Source organism: Molossus molossus, unplaced genomic scaffold, assembly GCF_014108415.1.
Source record: "Molossus molossus isolate mMolMol1 unplaced genomic scaffold, mMolMol1.p scaffold_m16_p_8, whole genome shotgun sequence".
NCBI classification, from domain to species: domain Eukaryota; kingdom Metazoa; phylum Chordata; class Mammalia; order Chiroptera; family Molossidae; genus Molossus; species Molossus molossus.
The window spans coordinates 93,058,910-93,080,741 of NW_023425402.1; the positions used below are offsets into that span (position 1 = coordinate 93,058,910).

At 36.1% G+C, this 21,832-nt stretch overlaps 1 protein-coding gene across 5 annotated transcripts in view; it reads left to right on the plus strand.

The window, feature by feature from the left end:
- The window catches only part of ADGRG6 (adhesion G protein-coupled receptor G6), a 139,698-nt gene that overhangs the window by 74,412 nt on the left and 43,454 nt on the right, over positions 1-21,832 (plus strand). For 4 of the 5 annotated variants that reach the window (XM_036248065.1, XM_036248061.1, XM_036248063.1 and 1 more), the window contains exons 5-11: positions 3,387-3,455; positions 6,301-6,387; positions 11,301-11,386; positions 14,664-14,716; positions 15,692-15,754; positions 18,516-18,658; positions 21,290-21,401. In XM_036248065.1, the coding sequence (XP_036103958.1) occupies positions 3,387-3,455; positions 6,301-6,387; positions 11,301-11,386; positions 14,664-14,716; positions 15,692-15,754; positions 18,516-18,658; positions 21,290-21,401 (613 nt within the window). The remainder of the gene's footprint in view (positions 1-3,386; positions 3,456-6,300; positions 6,388-11,300; positions 11,387-14,663; positions 14,717-15,691; positions 15,755-18,515; positions 18,659-21,289; positions 21,402-21,832) is intronic. The other variant, XM_036248062.1, reaches the window with a different exon arrangement.

Genomic DNA, 21,832 nt, shown 5'->3' on the forward strand with positions numbered 1-21,832 from the left:
GGTTACATTCTGAAAACAGTCCCTTGATGATACAGACATTATCATTATCCAGGAGGGAGAATTGTCTTGCCTTACTTAACAGTCTTCTGGTTTGTAATCTGTTGGCACAGGAAAACTGATAGCAATAATGACTTTTTATGCAGATATGCTGAGCATGGAACTAGTTAGAAATAAAAAAAAATATGCATGCACTTTTTATATTTCATGTATTTATATCATTTGGTGTTTTTGTAAATTAAGATTTTATTTATCAATGTAATTTCCCTCTAATAAGCCTCATCACTTATATTTGTACAGTTACCCCCCCAAAATTATTAAATTTTGAATCATCATAAAATAGTGTTTATTGAGTATGAATAAAGCAGCGCCCATTGCTAAATTTCAGGTGCCTGAAAGGAACAAGAGACAACTATTGAGAAGTAAATGTTACAATTTCCCATGAAGAAGTGGCCATTATGGAAATTTATACTTGTTCCTATTCAGTGACACCAGTAAAATGTTCAAGAAAATTGTCAGCTATCTTCCTGTAAATCATAACTCTTCTGGTTTTCTTTCCTTATTCCCACCTCTGAGTTCTTTAAAGACTGCAGTGGAAACTAGTCAGTCATAAAAGGTCTTTCCCAGGAGGGGCCCCTGGTCTCCTTTGTCTTCCAGGGAGACCCTGTATCGGTGCCGGAGCGCCCGAGCCCTGGCTGCCAGCACTGTGTGTAACTGAGAAGCCCAGGACCTCCATCCCAGGGTCTCCTCTCTCGCCTGTTACGGTGGCTGAGATTTCCTCACTCATTTGGAGTTTCGAAGGCCTTTTAACTTTTAGAAGTTCCTTACGCATGTATAAGTACCTAAAGGAAAAATGGGGTCCTACAAAACAGGGGCATCAGGGAAGTGGGAAACATCATGGGCAGAAAACTTTCAAGATAAAAGTTGACCTCAGTTCTGCCCGAGGCTGACCTCCGCTTCTGCCTCCTCAAATGTTCTTTGTCCTGGCACACTTGCCCAAGCTTCCCATCTTTGCAACTCCTCCGCTCTCTCTCGGGTCCTTTCTCAGTAGCTGAGCTTCCTCTTTTTGCCTTCACCCCTCAGTCAAGCGTTGGCAGTCCAGAATTCATCGTTCCCACACTCCTAAAACTAATTTCTGTAGAGCTGTTACCCAAAATCCCACTGCAAAGTTAAAGGTCTTCTCGGTCTTTATTATTCTTGGTCTTTCTGGCACACTTGATGTTGCCACACCCTCTGGGAAACTTTCTTCACTTTAGTTCTGAAAAACCACCTTCTACAGGAGCTATTTTTACCTTTCCAGGTCTATAACTCTTTTAAAAAATCTGATCCTAAAGACAGGAATATCTAGAGTTACATCCTTTTCTCAAATCTTTACTCCAGCTCCAGTGACCCCAGACCCAGCTATAGCTTCTGTTGATTATTCCCTGGCTAGACCTCTTACAAAGTCACGCACCTGCCGTGTATACAGATGTGTCACATTACTGGACTTACTGGTTAGCCCACCTCACCTAAGTGTGCTCTTCTTCAGCTATTTCTATCTCCTTCTAAGAGATTGTTGTATACCAATTTCTCAAACTAGAAATCAGAAAAATATCTTCTCTTTTTTCCGTTCCAAAAAGTCACTGAATCCTATACGTTATCTTCAAATATCTTGTCTTTATCTCTTTCTGTCTATTGTCCTTTTACTCATAGTATCAACTTTGAATCATTAGTATTATTCATGCTTCTTGTATATCCCCTCTTTTAATTGGTTATGGAGCCTTAAAGGTGTTTTCAAGCATAAATCTAATTTTCTCACCTAGCTCCCTTTCATTTTTTCCCCATTTCCTTTAAGAAAGAGTTCAAAATGTGAGCAGTTGTTCATATAGCATCAGTAGTTTATTCAGAAAAGCTTAAGCACCCACCTGCTATGTGGATGGGACACAGCATCGTTAGAAAGAGTTCCTGCGCTCATGGTGCCCACATTCTACAGGGCCCTTCTCCATTACCTGCACATCTGACCATTTCCACCAGTGTTCTACAGATTTCCAGCAATGCCATGACCCTTGGGTACCCAGGTCTTTTCATGGCTTTCTTGGTATATGTTTCAGAATTCTGTCTGCTGGAAGTATCTATGTCTATTCTCTTATCCCATGATCATTAAGTGACCCCATCATCTTCTTCACAGTTCTTTTTAGTAGTGGATTGCACCCTTCTCCCTTCTCCCTTCTCACCAAACTGCTGGTCATGTCCTCCTTTGGGCTACTAAATACTTGGATCTCCTAGAGAACTGGGAAGCTATTTCGCACTTATGAGTCTCTGAGAGCAGAAACATTATCTCAAAGTATTACTCTAGCCTCTGTGCCTCATACACTATAAAAAGTCAGTGAATTTTTATTAAATGATCATGTTAAGGTCTGTAATGAGAGCTTCATACCAGCTAACCCCCCAGACTGTCCATAGGGTTGGGTCTTTCTGTGGTAACACCATTTCTTGCTTGGGCCAGGTGCCTGAGGCAATCAGGAATTGCAGAAACCATGACTCCCAAGATGCTACGAAACTGGGACCACTTTCTGTTTCTGCACACCACTTACCTGAGCATCTTGTCACTCATTTGTTTTGTACCTGCTCTACCTGCAGGCACTATTCCCTTAGGAAAGTTTGGAAAATGTTTAAACATTTGAATGGAACTGCTATGATAGAAATGTCCTTTTAAAATAGAATATATGTATTTATGTGTGTGTGTTTGCATTTATTCCATTTTTATTCATAGTGTAATATGCTCTGTGAAATGTTTAACCCATCATCCTCCACCTCATACTTCATAAAAGTCTGTTCATTGTCAGAGGGAGACTTTGTGCAGCAGAAAACCCACTACTACCACTAGAAAATCCGCTAAAACTGGTTTCCTACTGAGGAGGAGTCAGTAAAAGCTTGAAAAAGAAAGAAGACTCAGAGACCAACTTGAAATCACAGAAATGTGTTTTTGGAATGGCAGATGGTGTATGTTGGAGCCTAGAAACTGAAAATGTGCATTTTATGAGTATTAATTGCCAAGTTTACTTTTGAAAGTTATCTTTGATGTTTATATTATTCATCTGTACGAATTTCCACAAGAGCTGTATAATTTATTATGTGAAAAGGCCCTGAACTTTTTACACAAACTTTTCCTTTCATGTGTGGATGGCCAATAAATTTAAAGATTTTGAGGGATATTTCAGTGACTTGATTTTACATTTGCAGAAATTAAGACACAAAGACTTTAAGAGACTCTGTAAAGGGTGGAGTATTACTGGTGGATGCTTCTAGGGCTGCTCCTATTATAACAAACATATGATTCATGATTTTTTTTTTTCCTGCATAATATTAAATCTTAAGTCAAACTGGTAAAATCCTCTGTGTTGATCAAGGTTCCTACCTGATCCCGCTCCCAGCAGCAGAACTAGCCAGCTGTGCAGATTTGGGGACCCTCTGCCAAGGTAGGGAGCCAGCGTCGTCTTCTGGAGTCTCTGTTTTGTGCTTGCTGTTTTGGATAATGTATTTTTCATTGTTTTGATTTGTATCTTAATTTTCTCTTGGGAAGCCAGAAACCAGCAAAACTGAAGAATTTCTGGATGTGTTTAGTTGCGTGGGTGCACAGTACGTGCAGTGTGGAGAAAGAACGCATTCACAGGCTGGGCGACCACATTTCCACAGAGCACTGAGTTTTGTAGATGTGAATGATTACACGCTATTAACCAAGGGTTGATTTCATTTTTTCCCTGTATGTCTCCTCAAGAATAGTGCAAAGGTCCAGTATAAATACAGTCATACAATGTTTTGAAAAAGTATTCCTGTCTAAAAAACAAGGGGGAAAAACTAAGTTGAATATTCAGTTAAGCTTAAGACAAGGCCATGATGTAATTTATGAGGTGCAGTGTAACTTAAATATACGATAAAAATAGTTAGCCCTAGCTGGTTTGACTCAGCAGTTAGACTGTCGGCCTGCAGACCAAAGGGTTGTGGGTTCGATTCCCGGTCAAGGGCATGTACCTGGGTTGCGGGTCTGATCCCTGGCCAGGGTCATGTGGGAGGCAACCAATAGATGTGTCTCTTTCACATCAGTGTTTCTCTCTCTCTCTCTTTCTCCCTCCCTTCCACTCTGTCTAGAAAGTCAATGGAAAAATATCCTCGGGTGAGGATTAACAACAACAAAATAGTTATACTAAACAAATATTAATGAAATTTATTAATTATGATAATGCATAACGACTATATTATGGTCAGCATTCTACTTATATATTACAGACTAAACAGTTGCATGCTAAATAATACATAAAGTCCTGTAAGTTTTTAAGTAATAACATATTTTGCTTTAATTTTATTATTGCTGTTCCTAATTTCCCGTGACCCATTTTCATTCATTTATTCTCTTAAATACTTCTTTGTGAAGTAGCATGTTCTATGTACCACATTAAGAATCACGATCATGCCTTTTGTAAAAGCTGGATTTCTCGTTGGGAGGAACGCAGCCTGGCCCTGGCCCGTGTGGCCCCGCGTAGAGCGCCGGCCCATGGACCAAAGGGGGAACGCAGCCTGGCCCCGGCCGGTGTGGCCCCGCGTAGAGCGCCAGCCCATGGACCACAGGGGGAACGCAGCCTGGCCCTGGCCCTGGCCCGTGTGGCCCCGCGTAGAGCGCCGGCCCATGGACCACAGGGGGAACGCAGCCTGGCCCTGGCCGGTGTGGCCCCGCGTAGAGCGCCGGCCCATGGACCACAGGGGGAACGCAGCCTGGAAGTGACGGGTCAGCAGTGAGACCAGATAACAGAAACCGCAGGTGCTTTCTGTGGTTCAGTGTGGAAGCAGGGCTGGGACTCAGTGTTATCTCGTTTCCCTTTCTGACACCTTATTCCTGACGTTATTATTAAGGAATGCCTTATGAAATAAAATTAATTAGTTTCCATGAACTCATTGTAGTTTAAAAGTAATTATATGACACAGAAAAAAACAAAAAACAACAATTTTGCCTAGTTCAAGATCTAAAGGTTTTTAAAAATTATTTATTTTTTCTTTTAATCTGAGATACCTATAGTACTGATGCCTTGGGTCACAGGACCAGATGCCCAGCTAATTGTCCCCCTGTCCTAAATGACCAATTTTTTTTCTGTTTTTTTTTTTTTTTTTTATGCATTTTGCATTAAAATAAATAGTACAGAATGTTCACAATTTCTTTTTAAAAAGACTTCAAAAAGAATCCACATTCTTAAGTATTACATATCACGTTGGAATGGAAACTTTTTTAGTTAAGAATGCATATTTTGAAGCAAGCAATTCAATATATTCTAAAGACCCTTAGAAGGTAATTCTTCGTGTAATCAGTTAAATGTTTTAAATTTAGGTAATTAAAAAAAAGAGAGACTTAACAAATGGTTATGGTACCTATGAATGTACATTAATACAAGTGTACTGTTAGGAGCAACTAAAAGAAAATCATGTGTGTAGTGTTTTTACTACTTATACAGGGGCTGGCTAAAGTATGTTTACAGTTGTTTTTATGGAAAAAGACATGTAGGTTATAATTATTACAATAGTTTTATTAACACTGTGTTTCACACACTCGCAACTGTAAACCTACATTTGCCCCACCCTGTATAGCTCCTTCAGATTTCCTTAAAAAAATATTTTCAGAGCATTACATAAGGATTTAATCTTTGAGAGTTTTAATAACATCAGAAGCATATCTATGACATAATGCTTTGAAAATGTCTCCCCCATAAGGCTTGTCCTTGTGAAATCCATTTTGTCCATCACTGTTTTAGTCAAATTATTGGGATCTGTACATTTTATTCTTGCATTTTGCTTTACTTTTTTCTTCTCAGGGAGAAATATGTTTTCCTCTGAGATTTTGTCTCTCTGTTCTCAGTGAATCAGGAAGACTGACTTCGTGTAGATCATTTTAAGCTGATGGGTGCTGTATATTCTGCCTTCTCTGACTTTTTCTTTTTACAAACTCAGGAAACTGAGTTCTGCGAGATTTATTTATTCACAGTGTGTGTCAGCCTGTTGACGGCAGACCTAGGTCTAGAATCGAAATGTTCCTTCTCCATTCCCTTTGTGCCAGGTCCACACTCTTGCAGTGTGGTACCAAAGGCCATGTGAACTGAGTCTTAATGTGCCATAGAAAGCATCACTTATTTTATTTGTAACCTTGGAGCCTGTTGTAGTTAGTGGAAAGAAACAGCTTTCATGCTTTCTTCATGTATTGTCATGAATTAATTATAGATTGCTTATCCCTATTAACTGTCATGGGCTCCTTGCAAAATTACATCTTCTCATCTTTATTAGCAGCTACTGTAAGTACTCCTAGTCCTGCACCACCTACTGTCTCCACTAACATGCCTGTTACTAACAGAACCGATAAACAAAAGAATGGTAAGACTTTATTACCTTTTATATTTGTAGTATGTCTGATGTGATGAAAAAAGTTGTATTCTAAGGGTGAAAATATCTAAGGATCCAGCAAAGTTTTGGTTATTGTAATCAATTGGTACATTTGCAAGGCTAGTAAAATAAATAAGTATCACTTGGTTGTCTTGAGTTCCTTGTTTTAACGACCAGTGGAATGAGTTCATTTTCAGTACCACTCCTCTGTACTTGTAGCCAATGTTTCTTTAAAGGAACTTTTATGAGAAATGCATTTAATTAAAAGGAATGAATTTATATTATGCTAGAGATCTCAGAAAAAATTATTCGTGGTATTTTTGTCAGGAAGCTTCTTTCTAAAGGATTCTATAATTTTTAAAAAAAAATGAATTTTAGTAATTTAACTTTTCACTAAAGCCAACTTTATGTTTAGATATTTGTAAAAATCACTTTGCATGGTAATAATTTGCTCTCTGTTTTTATTTGTTGAAGAATAATGGTTAGAATAATGGTTGGAATAATGGTTATCAAATAAATCATAAATCAATTTTTGACTGAAAAAAACTTCAAGTAACTACCAATACACCTTTTGCCTATTTTTCATATATACTTTTCTATATATATTATTTGTAATTTGCAAATATAGCAGTTATATAAAATAAGAAATGAGCTGGGGAAATGCCCGGTGAGTAGAACTCTTGGTTAACCTGATTTCTATATGAATGACATACATAGCCTTTTGGTAATTCAAAGTAAGTGATCTCAGTTTCTTCTGAAAAAGAGAAATTCCAATCAGGTGACCACACCATTGCCTCAAATACAGTCATATTCTCAAATATGAGGTATTAGAAACAAAGGAATTTCTCAACTTCAATCATTTAAGTTATGAGGCCAAGACATCTGCAATATATCACCAGGGACCAAAATCCAGAGACAAGAAACCCACAGAGTTCATTTTTTCTTTTGGTTTTGGGGTTACATCAACTTCCTCTGTGAGGACATTTAAATTGGAAGTATGGAATATTTTACATGAAATGTAAAGGGTTATAAAGACATCGATTCAGGGAAGTGTTTATGGTTATTCTGGTAGTTACACCAAGGAGATTTATGATGGAGCAGAAATTCCAGCAGCCCCAAGAAAGCAACAGCAGCAGAAGTTTCCAGTGCACATTTCACATGGATGCCAGCCAGCAGATGGGAATATTATAATTCTCACTAAGTATTTCACTCTTTGTATGAACATACAAAGAGCCTCTGTGGCATTTTCCCTCCAGGACTGGCACACCCTCTGCTGCCCAAGAACGTTTATGTGATGCTTAGAGCCCTTGACTTGGTGGAGTAGAGCTGTATTCACTCCATCATGTCATTTCTGACATTCTTGAAGAGAGCCTTGTTTAGTCCGTCTCTCTCTGCGTCATAACCTTTATTGGAGTTTCAACAAAGCAGGCAAATGTCAGAATCAGTTGATATGGTTTGACTTGACCACATTAGAGGAAAAGATTCTAATTCAGATGATTCTTGATAAAAATATAATCCTAGCATTTAAACATATTTAAAAATATTCATACATTGTCATGTAGTAGAAATATCCTCAAAATTGTGTACTCAAATTTGTGTACCATTTTTTTTTTTTTTTACCAAATCCTTGAACTACCTCTACTATCCATTTCATTTTTTTCTAAATTGACTCACTTTATTACTTAAACATTTTTATTTGTATGGGAAAATTAATATCACTATTATAAAATGAAACTATTTATTTTAAAATAGAAGGGAAAATAAATATAATGTAAATGTTGTTGTATTCTCCCTATATCTTACTGCTTTCTCACATCTCAGCACCCGAAGCCTTGATTATCTTTTTCAAAAGTGAGAGTAACAAAGATCCTCTATCTAATAAAGATAGATGGTAATCTAAATAAGATTTTTTTTTTTGATGTAGTCAATGTTGAAATAATCGAAAAGAGAATTACTTGTTCACCTTATGAATAGATGGGGTTCGGTCTTATGTCCTGGACTATGTAAGGTCATTCACATACTGTCAACAATTTCAGATACACTTTTTTTTATTCCTTGGGAAACTGATATAGTAAACTTTCTCAGGCCTGTGATCTGATAGACAGGATGTGGCAAAAGTAGGCTTACAGTTGTTCATATGGAAAATAATACAATAATTAATAATAATACAAGAATAAACTCTGTGTTCTGTGTACTCACAACTGTAAACCTCTTTTGCCCCAGCCTGTGTTAGAGAATCTATTTTTTCCACTGCAAGAAAGACAGGCACAACTATCAAATCTGCTTTTTACCTTGTCTGTTTTTTTTTTTTTTTTAACTCTGGGCTATCAAAGATCTTTACTAAGTTCATCAGTAATGCGGGGAGAGGGACTGAAATCCATTGACAATCAGACATATTTCTTCAATATATCAATTAAATTAAATGTGCTTTTCCAGCTTTTGTGAAATGTTCCTGTTTTTCTATGTCAAATTTTTTGTTTTTATTTGCAATAGGAGTTTTATCTGATACCTCAGATTATATACTAATACAATCTTATCTTTTAAGCTACTTTTCACAAACAGATATTTCAGGAACTAATGGATAATTATTTACACAAATAACTCCGCTTTTTCTATTACATTCCCAAGAAGATCTCTTTGACTAATTATAGTTTCCATTCAAAGTGGTATTATCTATGCTTGAAGCTTCACTGTAGTGCCACTGAAGATTCAACTTTGTGAGGTCAGCAACCCGAGGCAGGAACTAGCCTTGTTAGTCTTTATCATTATTTAAGTACAAATTAGAACACTGCTTCTAGTTTCTCACATATGTTTACTCAGATAAAAAATGTCCTCTCAGGATATGTGTATGGATCCAACAATCAGTCTAGCTGTACACGCCAGGTTCTCAAAGAAAGTGTGTGTGTCGGAGGAGCAGGACTCCTGTCATTACCACGAACTGGAAGATGGATATATTCTTAAATATTTTTTCCCTCAAAGAAATGTCTGTCATGAATTCTTCTGGCCTGGATGCCATTACTAGGACAATGCATTCATCTTTGGATGTCTCTGGAACAAATGCAGATTTGTGAAAAGCTTTTCTGTTGAGACACTGTGGGAGTTGCATCTTCCTGGGGACACAAGTGGACTGGAGCACGGCGTGGAGGAGCCTGCAGCCGTGTCTTAATTGTGCGTTTTCTGCACTGACAATGCTGAAGCCAGTTCTTTTGCTGCCGTTCAGAACCCCTTTCAGCAACCCTTCAATGGGCTTTTTAATTTTGCTTCGACAATTCACTCTTGGGCATTTCTCATGATTACTTGTTGACTGCATTATTCAAAATTGTGAAATAAGTTTGACAAGTAGCTTCTGCTGAGTAGTTTTCAGATAATTATTCAGAGAACCTGTAACACAAGATGCTAGTTTTTTTTGTCCTTTTTATAGTCACATATTTTATTTGTTTTAAGCCATATAACTTTAAGGAGAGTACTATATTTATAAATTGATTTAGGCTGCCTCAGATATTGGATGTCTTGCTCATTTATAAAAACAAGGAATTGAAAAAAAGTGAGGTAGGAAATAGTTAAAATTTAAAGAAAAGTATCTTAAATATTTGAATACTTCCACAAAATTTCAGAAATGTCAGTGATTAAAAACACTGATTTTTGGTATTTTGCAATATTTTACCAAGAAGGAAAGACTACTGCTGTTGGACAAACACATGCTTTAGGACTCCACCTAGTGGCAGCTTTTCAGTTCCTCTGCTGACATCCGTGAACATTCTCAGACAGGACCCTGAACTAAATATGGAATCTTGAACCTCTGCAATTTGAATTTCCTCTCAGTTATTCAGAATGTCCAGGTTTTGATATGATGAGATCTAGAGTGTAAAAAGGTGTTTTCAAAATCTGAATTATTTTTTAATTCTGGAAAAACATTCCTTTAGTAATTGGACTACAGTTTGCATTTTGGTAGATTTGGGAGTTTCCAGAGCCACACTTTTTGTACTGTCTCCCCAAAATCTTTATTAAATCTATTTCTCATGAGTATTTTAACTGTATATTTCCATGTTTTACCCAAGGCATGTTTATGCCAAAACATAAACATGAAGAAAGATAATTGACTATAATGGAGATTCAAATCATTGTTTTCTCGCAGTAACCTCCCATATTTTAGTAAGGTGCCCTTTAACATGTACCTAGAGAGATTTAGTAAATCTTGGCTGGTGAGTTTGAGGTGTGTGTGTGTGTGTGTGTGTGTGTGTGTGTGTGTGTGAGAGATACTACTTTAAAGATTGACCACAAAAGAAAAAAGCAGAACTTTCTCTGACATTGTTTTCTTTTTAAAGCAAGCTGGTACAATTGAAATTCTTTCTCCAAATATTATTTCTACCCCTTACTTTGGTACTAATGACTACATTTATGGAATTTTGATGAAAAGTCTAGTGAAATCCAACCCAGTAACTTAGTAGAAGTAAATACTTAACTGGGGAAGGGATTGGAAGGAAAGGGAGAGTACATACGTTAAGCCTGTTCTTTTCCAAGTTACCACCTGCACATTGTCTCATTTGCTTTCACATACCAAACTCTGTATAATGTACCAGAAAAGGATAATTCATTGTTACAAGATATCGAAGTATACATGAAAAAAACCACTTTACAGACCACAGATAACAGAAATCTGTAAATTTGAAAATATGAAGAAATGTCAGGTGATAATTTAGGAGCAATGAACGGATTATCTATAAGAGTAAACTAGTTGATAACTGCAAAGGTCAATAAGCATCAAGTCAAAATATCTCAGGTTTTCTGTACCTGTGTAGATATTTCTTTTAAATTGTATGAAATTATGTGATTATAAACTTACATTAATAATTATATGATTCTAAAATGTAATTAATGGGCTGAATCTTATTTCCAACGGACAGATGGAATTATCTATAGAATTTCCATAGTGGTTCAAAACATCCTTCGTCATCCTGAGGTAAAAGTACAGAGCAAGGTGGCAGAATGGGTAAGTGAATTTGTAAAATTGGTTTTGGTTTTATACTGTTAACCTCTAGAAATCTGGCAAAGACCCTAATGTTTGGCTAACTCAGTCCACAGATAATACTGATATATAGGTGCTGTTCATTATAAATATATAAACTGATAAGTAAGTGAGGTATTGTGCTTATGCATTTGAAAAAATGACAAGAAACTGAGCCTAAAAGACTTACTATCTAAGTAAGAAAATGCCCCACAAATGGAAACGTGTGTTGGCAGGTATCTTTATTTGCTATTATGTGCATATAGTTCCAGCACTGTTTTAAAAAATATGTTTCTTATTTTATCATTTGATTGAGTATTTTTGCATTGAAAACTAAAAAATAGAAAAAGATATACAGCAGGTCCTCAAATAATGCCATTTCATTCAATATCATTTTGTTATAATGTTGAGATGCCATACATACTTAGTTCTTATTTACACCAATTAGCCTATGGTCAACTGAGTTTCATTATATATCATTTAGCTTAAAGTTTCTATTAGCTATTCTTAAAGAATCTATTGATGACTTTGAGGACTTACTGTATCATGAAAATCTTCTACCATCCTTGTAGCTTATCTGCCTGGAGATGAACCTGGAAATTACTGTAACTTTTTCTTGGGTTTTTCCAGAATTTGTGTATCTAAAAGAAAGATTATTTTATCCTTTTTACACTACAAGTAACGTATTTTACACACCGTTCTACACTGCACTTGTTTTTGTGATTAACCAATTTGCAATATTAGTACACAGAGACCTTCTTTATTTTTATTTTTTCTTATTCTTTTAGAATTTATTTTATTATTATTATTTTATTGGTATGTGCCCCTAGCGGGAACCAAACCCGGGACTCTCTGGTCCACAGGCCAACGCTCCAACTGCTGAGCCAAACTGACCAGGGCTATTTTATTATTATTTTAAAATTTATCTTTATTGTTGAAAGTATTACAGATGTCCCACTTCCCCTCCCATTGACCCCCTCCTCCCCACCCCTCACCCCCACTCCGCGCCTTCACCACATTGTTGTATGTGACCATTGGTTATTCTTTATCTTTTTCTTAAACACTATATAAGGTTCCATTATGTGGCTGTCATTTATTTAAGTTATCTGCTAATGGGTATTTAGATTATAATTTATTTAACCTGTATTATACTGATGAAAATATTGGTAATTTTCAATAAAAAAAAACTACCATTTTTTTCTTTTCTGTTTTTACAAATACAACACATAGACTTATTTTTTCTCCCTCATAACAGTACCAACAATTTTATTTTTCACTGATTTTCATTATTTATTTATTTATTCCTATCTGTGGTATACTATGGGACTTTGTACTGCTTTTTACATATAATACTGTTACAGTTCAAACAGTTGTCATGAATAAAGTCATGTGAGTATACATTCTAAAATTAGAAAAATAGGTTTCTTATAGGTGTCAAATAAATGTGTCCTTGGTGGCAAAAGAAAGTAAAATCATACCTTGAGACATAGTGGTGACAATACTTTATATATATATAAAACATATTTGAATGATAGAAAAACATAGTTTTAATTTTAAAACCAACCCCCTTTAGCCCTGGCCGGGTGCTCAGTGGTTAGAGCATTGGCAAACCAAAGAGTCTCAAGCTCAATTCCGGTCAAGGGCACGTACCTTGGTTGCGGTTCGTCCCCGGCCCTTGTCTCTCTCACATTAATATTTCTCTCTCTCTCTCCCCCCCTCCCTCCCACTCTATCTGAGATAAATAGAAAAATATCCTCAGGTGAGGATAAAATAATAATAATAATAATAATAATAATAATAATAATAATAAAGTAAAGGTAAGGACCTTTAAAACAAGTTGACCACAGGAAACAATAGTATGTAATTAACAACTATTACAAAGTTGGGGGTAAAAGTGAAATTCTTCAATAGAAGTCAAAGAAAAATGCTACTGTTGACCTTTTGGAATGACACATAAACTAGTAATTAATGTAAACACTAGAAGATGTTTGCTTTCCAAACGGAGAGCAGTCTTTACAGAAAGAGTATATTGTTGCATCCCACTTTCTTTCCAGCATTGTTCTTTCTGGTATTTTAAGTCAGAATGTTTTCAAAAGATAATACTTTTAATTTTTGTTCCCAAATAAACCACATCTAATGTTATAAATCTCAAAAATTAGTATTCACAGGAGAGTCTGCTTTAGAGAGGTATAATTTCACATTTATATTTATTTCATGCATACTTTTCAACATAAGATCATTTTCATCTGAAGCTAAACTTTACTGGACACTATCTGTTTAAGATGCAAAATACCAAAGCAGATACATGATAACAGAGAAAATATAAGTGATGTCCCTGATTCATATTATAACTATTTACAATTTTAAAAGTTTAACACCTTTTTGCCTGAATTTCCTAGATTTTACATTTAATTTTAGAGTGCTTAAGAAAAGCTATATATGTATATGAAACATAACTGAAAAAACCCTTTAGAAGTGATATATAAATAAGAGAATTTCACATCAGTAAGGATATCCTGTTTCCTGATTGTATTGGACAACGCATCATAAAAATTTGCAATTGAGAAGAATCCATTGCTTCATTAAAAAATCTGGAGCTGAGACCTAAAAAAAGACTGTTAAATAACCAAATAATAATTAACATAGTTCCCAATATGTTGAATTTATTTATTGTGTGTTTAATTTAAAGGTTTATGTTGTTGATTTATAATTTTTCTTACTGCTAATATTTTTATGAGATGATAATTACCGGGAAGATGTGTTATCACACCTTGGTGTCTGTTGAATGACGACTATGGAAGTGTTTATTATGCTCATCTTCCCTATGTACCCTTTTACAGCTAAGTTCTCAGGGTTGTAACTGACTTGGTGGCCCATTATAACATGAGCTAGAGAGGAAAGCATAGTGTTTCCAGACAGACAGACTTGAGTTCCAATCTGGCATCTGCTCATTCTTAGTTGGGTAACCTCGGGCAAGCTATTCCATCTCTGTGAAGCTCAATTTCTTCATTTTTAAGAAGACAATGGAGCAGACAATACCTATCTCATTAGTTGTTTTGCAATCAAAAGAAATAACATTTGTAAAGTTCTTGGCATACAATGATCCAGTAACTGTTATCTTTACTTTTCTTTCACTTCTTTGCTCTCTGGGATTTTCCCAGGATCTTATTCCAATAACAACTTATCTTTTGGGAGGGAAGAAACTTGATTCAGATTGTTTTAAGCATTCCCCAAACTCACCCTTTTCCATTGTATTTTTCAGCTCAATTCAACCTTCCAAAATTGGAACTATACTGTTTATGTGATCAATATCAGGTAAAATGACAGGGCAAATTATTTGAGAAATAAAAAGTAGCATCTAATTTTATACCACTATATCTTTCTCTGATTATACCTACACACACAAGCACATACATACACATATGTACCATTTTTATAATCTTTCTAAAACAACTCTATATTATGTCATTTCTTTGCATGAAAGGTTCAATGTTGCAGCAATCGTTTAAAAAAATATTTTGATCTTAGATTGTAATCATTTTATTTTTGAATTTCGCCTGTACTCCCAAAATATACTTGTGATTTTAAATAAGTGATATATGTGTGTGTATGTATTACTTAATGAATGTATTGCATGTTATAATGTATCACAAATTAAAAGGGGATAATTAAATTTAAGTAGAAGTTCCATTAGTTTCTTCTCATATGCCAGGGGATCATCTAGAGAACCCTCTGGATGGCATGCACCCTAGTTTGGAGACCAATTTTTACAAGATAAGACATCTACAGTCTGATTTCAGCCTAGCTTTTCAAAATGATCTTTCACTATTCTTCTATTTAAATACTTCACTAAATCCCAAGCAAATAGTATCAGCCATGTATGCTCCTCTGAGCCTTGTTTTCACAGCTTTATACCAAAATTAGCTTTCTAAAATGTATTTTGTGAACACTAAGCTTACATTCTGTATACTCAAGGGATATGATGACACAGAAAAAGGGATCATTTGGTTAAATGAGTCCAGAAAGTACATTATTAAACAAACTGAAGCAGCTTTCTGTATATCAGAACATCTCACATGCTCTAGCATACTAAAATGCATTGTGATCTTGGAAAGAGAGCAAGGGAACATAATTGCCAAGCTTAGTATGACTGTGTAGCTAGAACCTCAGAACACACTTGAAATACTGGCTTAGAATGCACATTCTGCCTCTTTCTTTCATCTCCTCAAATTTTGCTGTTGATGGTATGGCAGATAGGTTGATAATGAATCTGTATGTTTTTATTTATAGTTTTCACCTGAACACAGGAGAGGACAAGATTAAAGTCAAGAGAAACATTGCAGATGATCAAAGGTAACCCTGAGAAAGTCTTACATAAAAGATAGTATCCTTTCTCTTGCCCTCTGATTTGACTTTTTTTGTAGAGAAATTACAACAATGAGCTAGGAGAGAAACATTTTAATCACATGGCACATTTATATTACTTCTTTAGCACTAATGCACACTAATTTTTTCTTATAGCTAAAACTGTAACATAGCAGACTGGATATAAATGTGTATCAGATGAAAAATAATTCAGAAGTAGCATATTTAAAGTGGATGAATTATTAGTTTTAGTGGTTCCAGTATTTTTATAATAACTGATTATGTCCCATTTCAAAGAGACCTACAAAGAAAAATAAAATTGTTGTAGCTTTTTAAAAAGTAAGGCGTTTATTAATGAAAGCGTATAATAATATGGATAATAGGTGCCAAAATATTTTCTGCATTTAAAGCCATCAGTTAATTTTCTGAAGTCTCCATTTTAACTTATATCAAGATCATGACTGAAGCAGCAGACAATTTAACAGAAATGTCCACTGTAGATCATCGGTTGGCATGTAAGAGCCAGCTGTTCAGAGTGTCATATTCTAAAAACAACCTAAACTAGATGCAATAAATTTAGTTGCATTTATATATTATATTGCATCTCCATAGATAGAAAGAAATTACTGGAAGAGCAGAAGTTTACATAAGTCTTGCTCAGTTTTAATTGACTGAATTTAAATGATGGATTTACAACTATGATGATGGAATAAACTTCTTTTCAGGTGATATATACTTATTATCAGAAGATAAAAATAAAATTTCACATGAGAGTTAACCAGAGAGTTTTTTCTTTTCTGTTCAACATTAGACAAAAAAAATCTTTAAAGTTATATTTGAAGCTTATCATTTCTGTATATATTCAAAATCCACACATTTAGTTTTTCTTTGTTATGAACTCTTGACATTGTTTGAAAATTTATTCTCATAGTTTTTCCTGCTCTTTCTTTTTCCCTATTTTCTAATGATCTTTATAAACTTTTATAGTCTCATAGTTTTTCTTAAAACCATAATCTACTAGTTTTACACATACTCTTTTTTTTTTTTTTTTGCCAAACTTGCCTTTCACTTCGATTATAACACTTAACACAGACCATAGCTTTAGATGACTCTATCACACTATCGCTAGACAGACAGGAAACCAAAGCCAGAAAGACTGGTTTATTCAAATAAAGAATGATCGATGGTAACAACAGATAGAACTTGACTCTGTAGCACTATGAAATAGTTTTAGTTTTCAGGATGAGAGAGGAAAACACTCCAGATAAGACCTGTGACAATGCGTGCTCATTCTTGCATTGCTGAATTGGGTATTCAACATCATCCACAACACGCCGTGGTAATGATGTTCTCAATATTCCAGAGAAGTAGAAGGTCACAATCCCAGCTGGAAGTTCTCAGTAACTGGAGTGGCCAAGCTTATCTTTCAATGATAAGTAATCAGTGGTTACTTTATCCCAGCTCACTGTTATACCCACATTTGTGTTTGTCTCATCTTGAAATATGGCTTAAATATGAACTTTAAGCAGTGGATCATTTGAAAAACAAATAGCCCTTCAAAGTGAATTATGAAAATGGTAGAGCATCTTGTCCTTGAGATATTTAGGGGGAAAATAGAACTATTATTCAATTTCACCTAATCTTCAATAGCAATTATTTCACTTATTCTTTTTTTTTCTCTTTAGCACCACAAATCTGTTAATGCTTTATTTCATTTTTATTGTTACTATCAGAATTTCATTAATAAAATATACAATGCTGCCCCGCTGAGTGCTTTCTAGTTATTTTCAGTGACTGGCGTGTGCATAGGAACTGAGGCTGGATAATGACTCCTGTCATATTATTCATTTCTCCGCAGAATCTGACGATGAAAAGTGGTGTTCTAAACCCAGACCTTTCACATACAAGGGGAAATATTTCTCCTCTACCTGACAAAATAATGTCATTTAATTTTACCTCAATGTTGAATTAATAGCTTTGATTTTTGCTATTGACTATAACTGACTACAGCTCAGCCGAAAATTACATTACTTCACATTGCAGAGCCAAACGTTTGGGTAGGGCTTTTAGGAAACAGCTCTGCTTTCCATAGAGATGTGTATTTTTAAAAACATTCAAGGTCTATAAACGTCTTTGGTAAAATGCTAGTCAGCCATTGAGTAAATTTTGAGTACTTACTTCGTAACTTTTCACCTTGCAAAGTACGTGCAAATGTTTTATTGAGATAGAAATCATTTATCACAGTTCTGGAGAGATTGTAACACGTTTGTAAACAATAACACTAAATAATTTTAAAAGTCAAATGATCAGTTTAGTCACATTAGATGAAATTTAATTTTTCTAACAAATTTTATTTGGGGCTGTAAAGAAATTTTAGATTTAACCATAAGTGTGTCCCTTTCTTGCACATATGCTATAAAATATTACTGAAAATGTTTCCTCAAATAAATGTGGTGTTGAAAAATAAGATTTAAAAAAATCACTTCAAATGATAAAAAAAGAAATGGGGTGATGTGATATAGGATAGAATTATACATGTAATGTCCTATAAAATACATTTACATTGAGATCTTTTTCAACAATATCATTTATGTAGCAACAGAAGTCTGTGTGTGCCTTGGCCTATCTTTTTATTGTCAATACTTCATAGTCTCCCTCTTACTATCATTTCCAAATGTTCTATTTTTCTACCAAAAATAAAAAAAATAAAACCAGCCCTACAACAGTTCTATCTACAATGTTTCCCTAGGATGGTGATTTGGGCCCATCTAGTTTACAATGCTACTGACAATATCAATTTAGAAGGAAAAGTGATTCAGCAGAAGCTCTTAACAAGTAATGAGTCCCTGGATGAGGGCTTGAGGCTGTACACCGTGAGTGTGAGGCAACTGGGTAAGTGCCTTTCATTTTTTCATAATATGTATTTTAGATGACTATATATACAGGTTTAATTAAAACAACAAAAATATTCTTCCGATATGTGTTATTTACTTATTTAAAGCTATTTTGTCTGATGATGAAATGCATCATGGCGGTGATATTGCAGCAAAGGGACGACATGGTGAGTGTAAAAGATATCCACTCGATGCCTGCGAATCTAAGGGGATGAAAGAGGCAGGGGAGGGCGTATACTCTCTTCTAGGGATGTATTACAAAAATACTGAGAGTATGAGAAAAATGCCAGGGTGGTCTTCACCAGAATTGGCTTAAACTGTAGAAAAAAGAGAGTGCATATGGAAACACGAATGAGGTAAATGTTATAAAAGGTAATTTCTTATTATAAATTCCTTCTATTATGTTTTCTGTCTTCATTAATGACACCACTATCTCTGCAGGAATAGACCAGAAATCTGGGAGCTATCCAGGACCTAGATTGAATTCTTACTTAGACATCATCCACATGCTTAGCTCCAGCCACACACACGGTATCACTTACACTTCGCTAACACACCAGCTCTCTGTGCCTCCTTTCCTTGACTTTGCCCACCTGCTCTTCTCTGCGCTCACCACCCACCTGCTCACCACCTTCAGAGTTTCCCTGACAGCCCACAATCACCTCTCTGTAAAGCCTTTCTGACGTCATCCGTGCATAAGTAGATGTCACCGCCTTGGAGCCACCACTTGGTGCTTGAAGATACCTACAGCACTGCAGACATTAGAAGGCCACAGTATTTAACTGGACTTATGTGTGTTCACATATATATTCTCTTTAAACAGGGCTTTCCTCTGGCTTGAGAACACATCACATCTTATTTTCCTTTAACACCCTACCTTCCCCAGCACCCAGCACGTCCCACGCACTTACATGCTAAAATAAGACGTGATGAGAATCCTTTAGTAAAGCAAATGATCCAACATCTGAACAACAGAAAGTAAAGTCATTGTTCTAATTTTTTTCACTGATTTGAAGAGAGAGAGAGAAACATAGATGTATTGTTCTGCTTAGTTATGCATTCATTGGTTGCTTCTTGTATGTGCCCTGGCCGGAGACTGAACAGGCAACCTTGGCATGTTGGGACGCTGCTCTATCCAATTGTGCTACTGGGCTAGGGCTCACTGTTCTAATGTTATTCTGTGATTACAACTGTATTATCATTAGGCACATTAGTAGAGATCAAAAGAAAACTTCGACACTTGGCCTTATGGAGTAGGCTGGTATTCCTCAGTCCCTAGACCATGGTTATGCCTGAGGCCATGACCACAGTGTTGTAGAGAAGCAAGCGTCTTCCCTTCTGTGAGCAGTACCATCTCTAATGTGTCCACTTACACAGCTACAGAGAATCATAGAGACGGAAGAACACAAGTCATCATCATCATCATCACCAATTTCTGGGCCTCCATGTGAAAATGCTTGCTTATTCACAAACAGGGCTTTGGCGGGTGGGGTACAGATGTTGCCTTTTCACACACAAAAGTCTCCACAAGGACGTAGCTTGACAAATGGTGGTTTGTGGGTGATGAGGGAGCTCAATGGGGCAGCCCTTTCTGTCCTCAGAGGCTGCAGGATCCAGAACTCTCTCCAGATACCTAGACATGTAATTTATACTACTTACTTTAAATCCTACACTGTGTTGTTTTTCTGTAAGAGGGTCTGTGAAGAAAAGTTTCTATGAATCGAAAGACAACATGGGGCTAACCCTCGACAATGTTAAGGCTCGGATTATAGGCGGGAAGGTGATATGAGTGTGCATTTGGCAGCTGCAGTGCAGGGTCCCAGTAGTATGGTATGACTTGCTACTCTTTTTCGGCACTGAAATACAAATGTTGCTGTTGATACATTGCTTTTATTTTGATATTTTTTAAATTGTAAAATCTGACTCATTTATGGCATGGCACATACGGAGAGAGTTTTCAAACCGCAGGTGGGATGATTGGAGGATGAAGGCCTGTGTGTGAGAGGGTGGCCTTAGCTCACAGGGTCTCATCGTTCCTCCAGCAGACTTCCAGGCAGAAGATCTTTCAGAGCAGCTGGAAATGCTTCTGGAAAAGATCCTCACAATTCAGTGACAACACTATTTTGTAGGCTTTCCCCTTTGAAAAAAAATCAGAGGGGACTTTACATTCTGAAGTGTTTTCAGGACTGTTTTTATTTTATGCAGTGTTTATTTTTTTCATTTTTTTAATGTTACATTTAGGGTTCACTCTTTTTATCTTATTTTATTTTGTCCATCCCCATGTATTCCCTCTATGCCCTCTTCCACCTCCCTCGCTCACGAATACACCTTTATTGTACTCGTTTTACTTGCTAATGATTTCTTTTAGAATGATATATTCACTTTAGTTTTTCTATTTGATGGTTTTGTTAGCTGTAATGATTTTTGTATCTAATGTAGTAAATGGTTATTTTTTCTCATTTCTCATTTCAGATTTTAACAAATTCTAAACACAAAAATCTAGTAATTTAGTAGTCCATGAAGTAAATACCTCATAGCCAGCATTGTTGTTTTGCTGTTATCTTGCACCTGCAACTTCAAAGAATAGATTAATATTTCTCATTTTATTACGCTTCTTATTTTCACATAGGTTTTTGCCTTAAGGAGGAGAATCCCAAAGGCTATCAGTGGCCAGACCTCTACCCTTCTGAATACAAGCTTTTGTGTCCAGAGAAGCCAGGTTTTTATGCTTCACGGATCTGGTAATACTTTCATTGGCTCTTGCCAGCACCCCCCACATCGTCTACTTTCCCAGGGTCCCACACGCTGCACCGTGGCTCCCAGGCATTGCATATCACTTAGACAGCAGGGCAGGGATCTCTGTGTGCGCCTAAATCATAACCTCCACGAGGGGTAAACAGGAGGCAGGTAGGTTACCAGTAGAAGTGTTTTCACTGCAGGCAACATTGTAATTTAGCCTTCTCTGAAGGACAGTGGGGACATTTGGAAACCAGAGGGTGTCTCTAGAGCAAACCACCTTATATATGGATGAACCAAGGTGGCTCGCAGCCTTTGAACATGCATCAGAAATTCCAAGACTTTAAACTGTTTGGCGTGCCTGTTGTTGGAGGGGAAAGAGGCAGCCAATGAGGGAATGAAGCAGGATCCAGGTTAGGGCAGTCTACTCATGGGG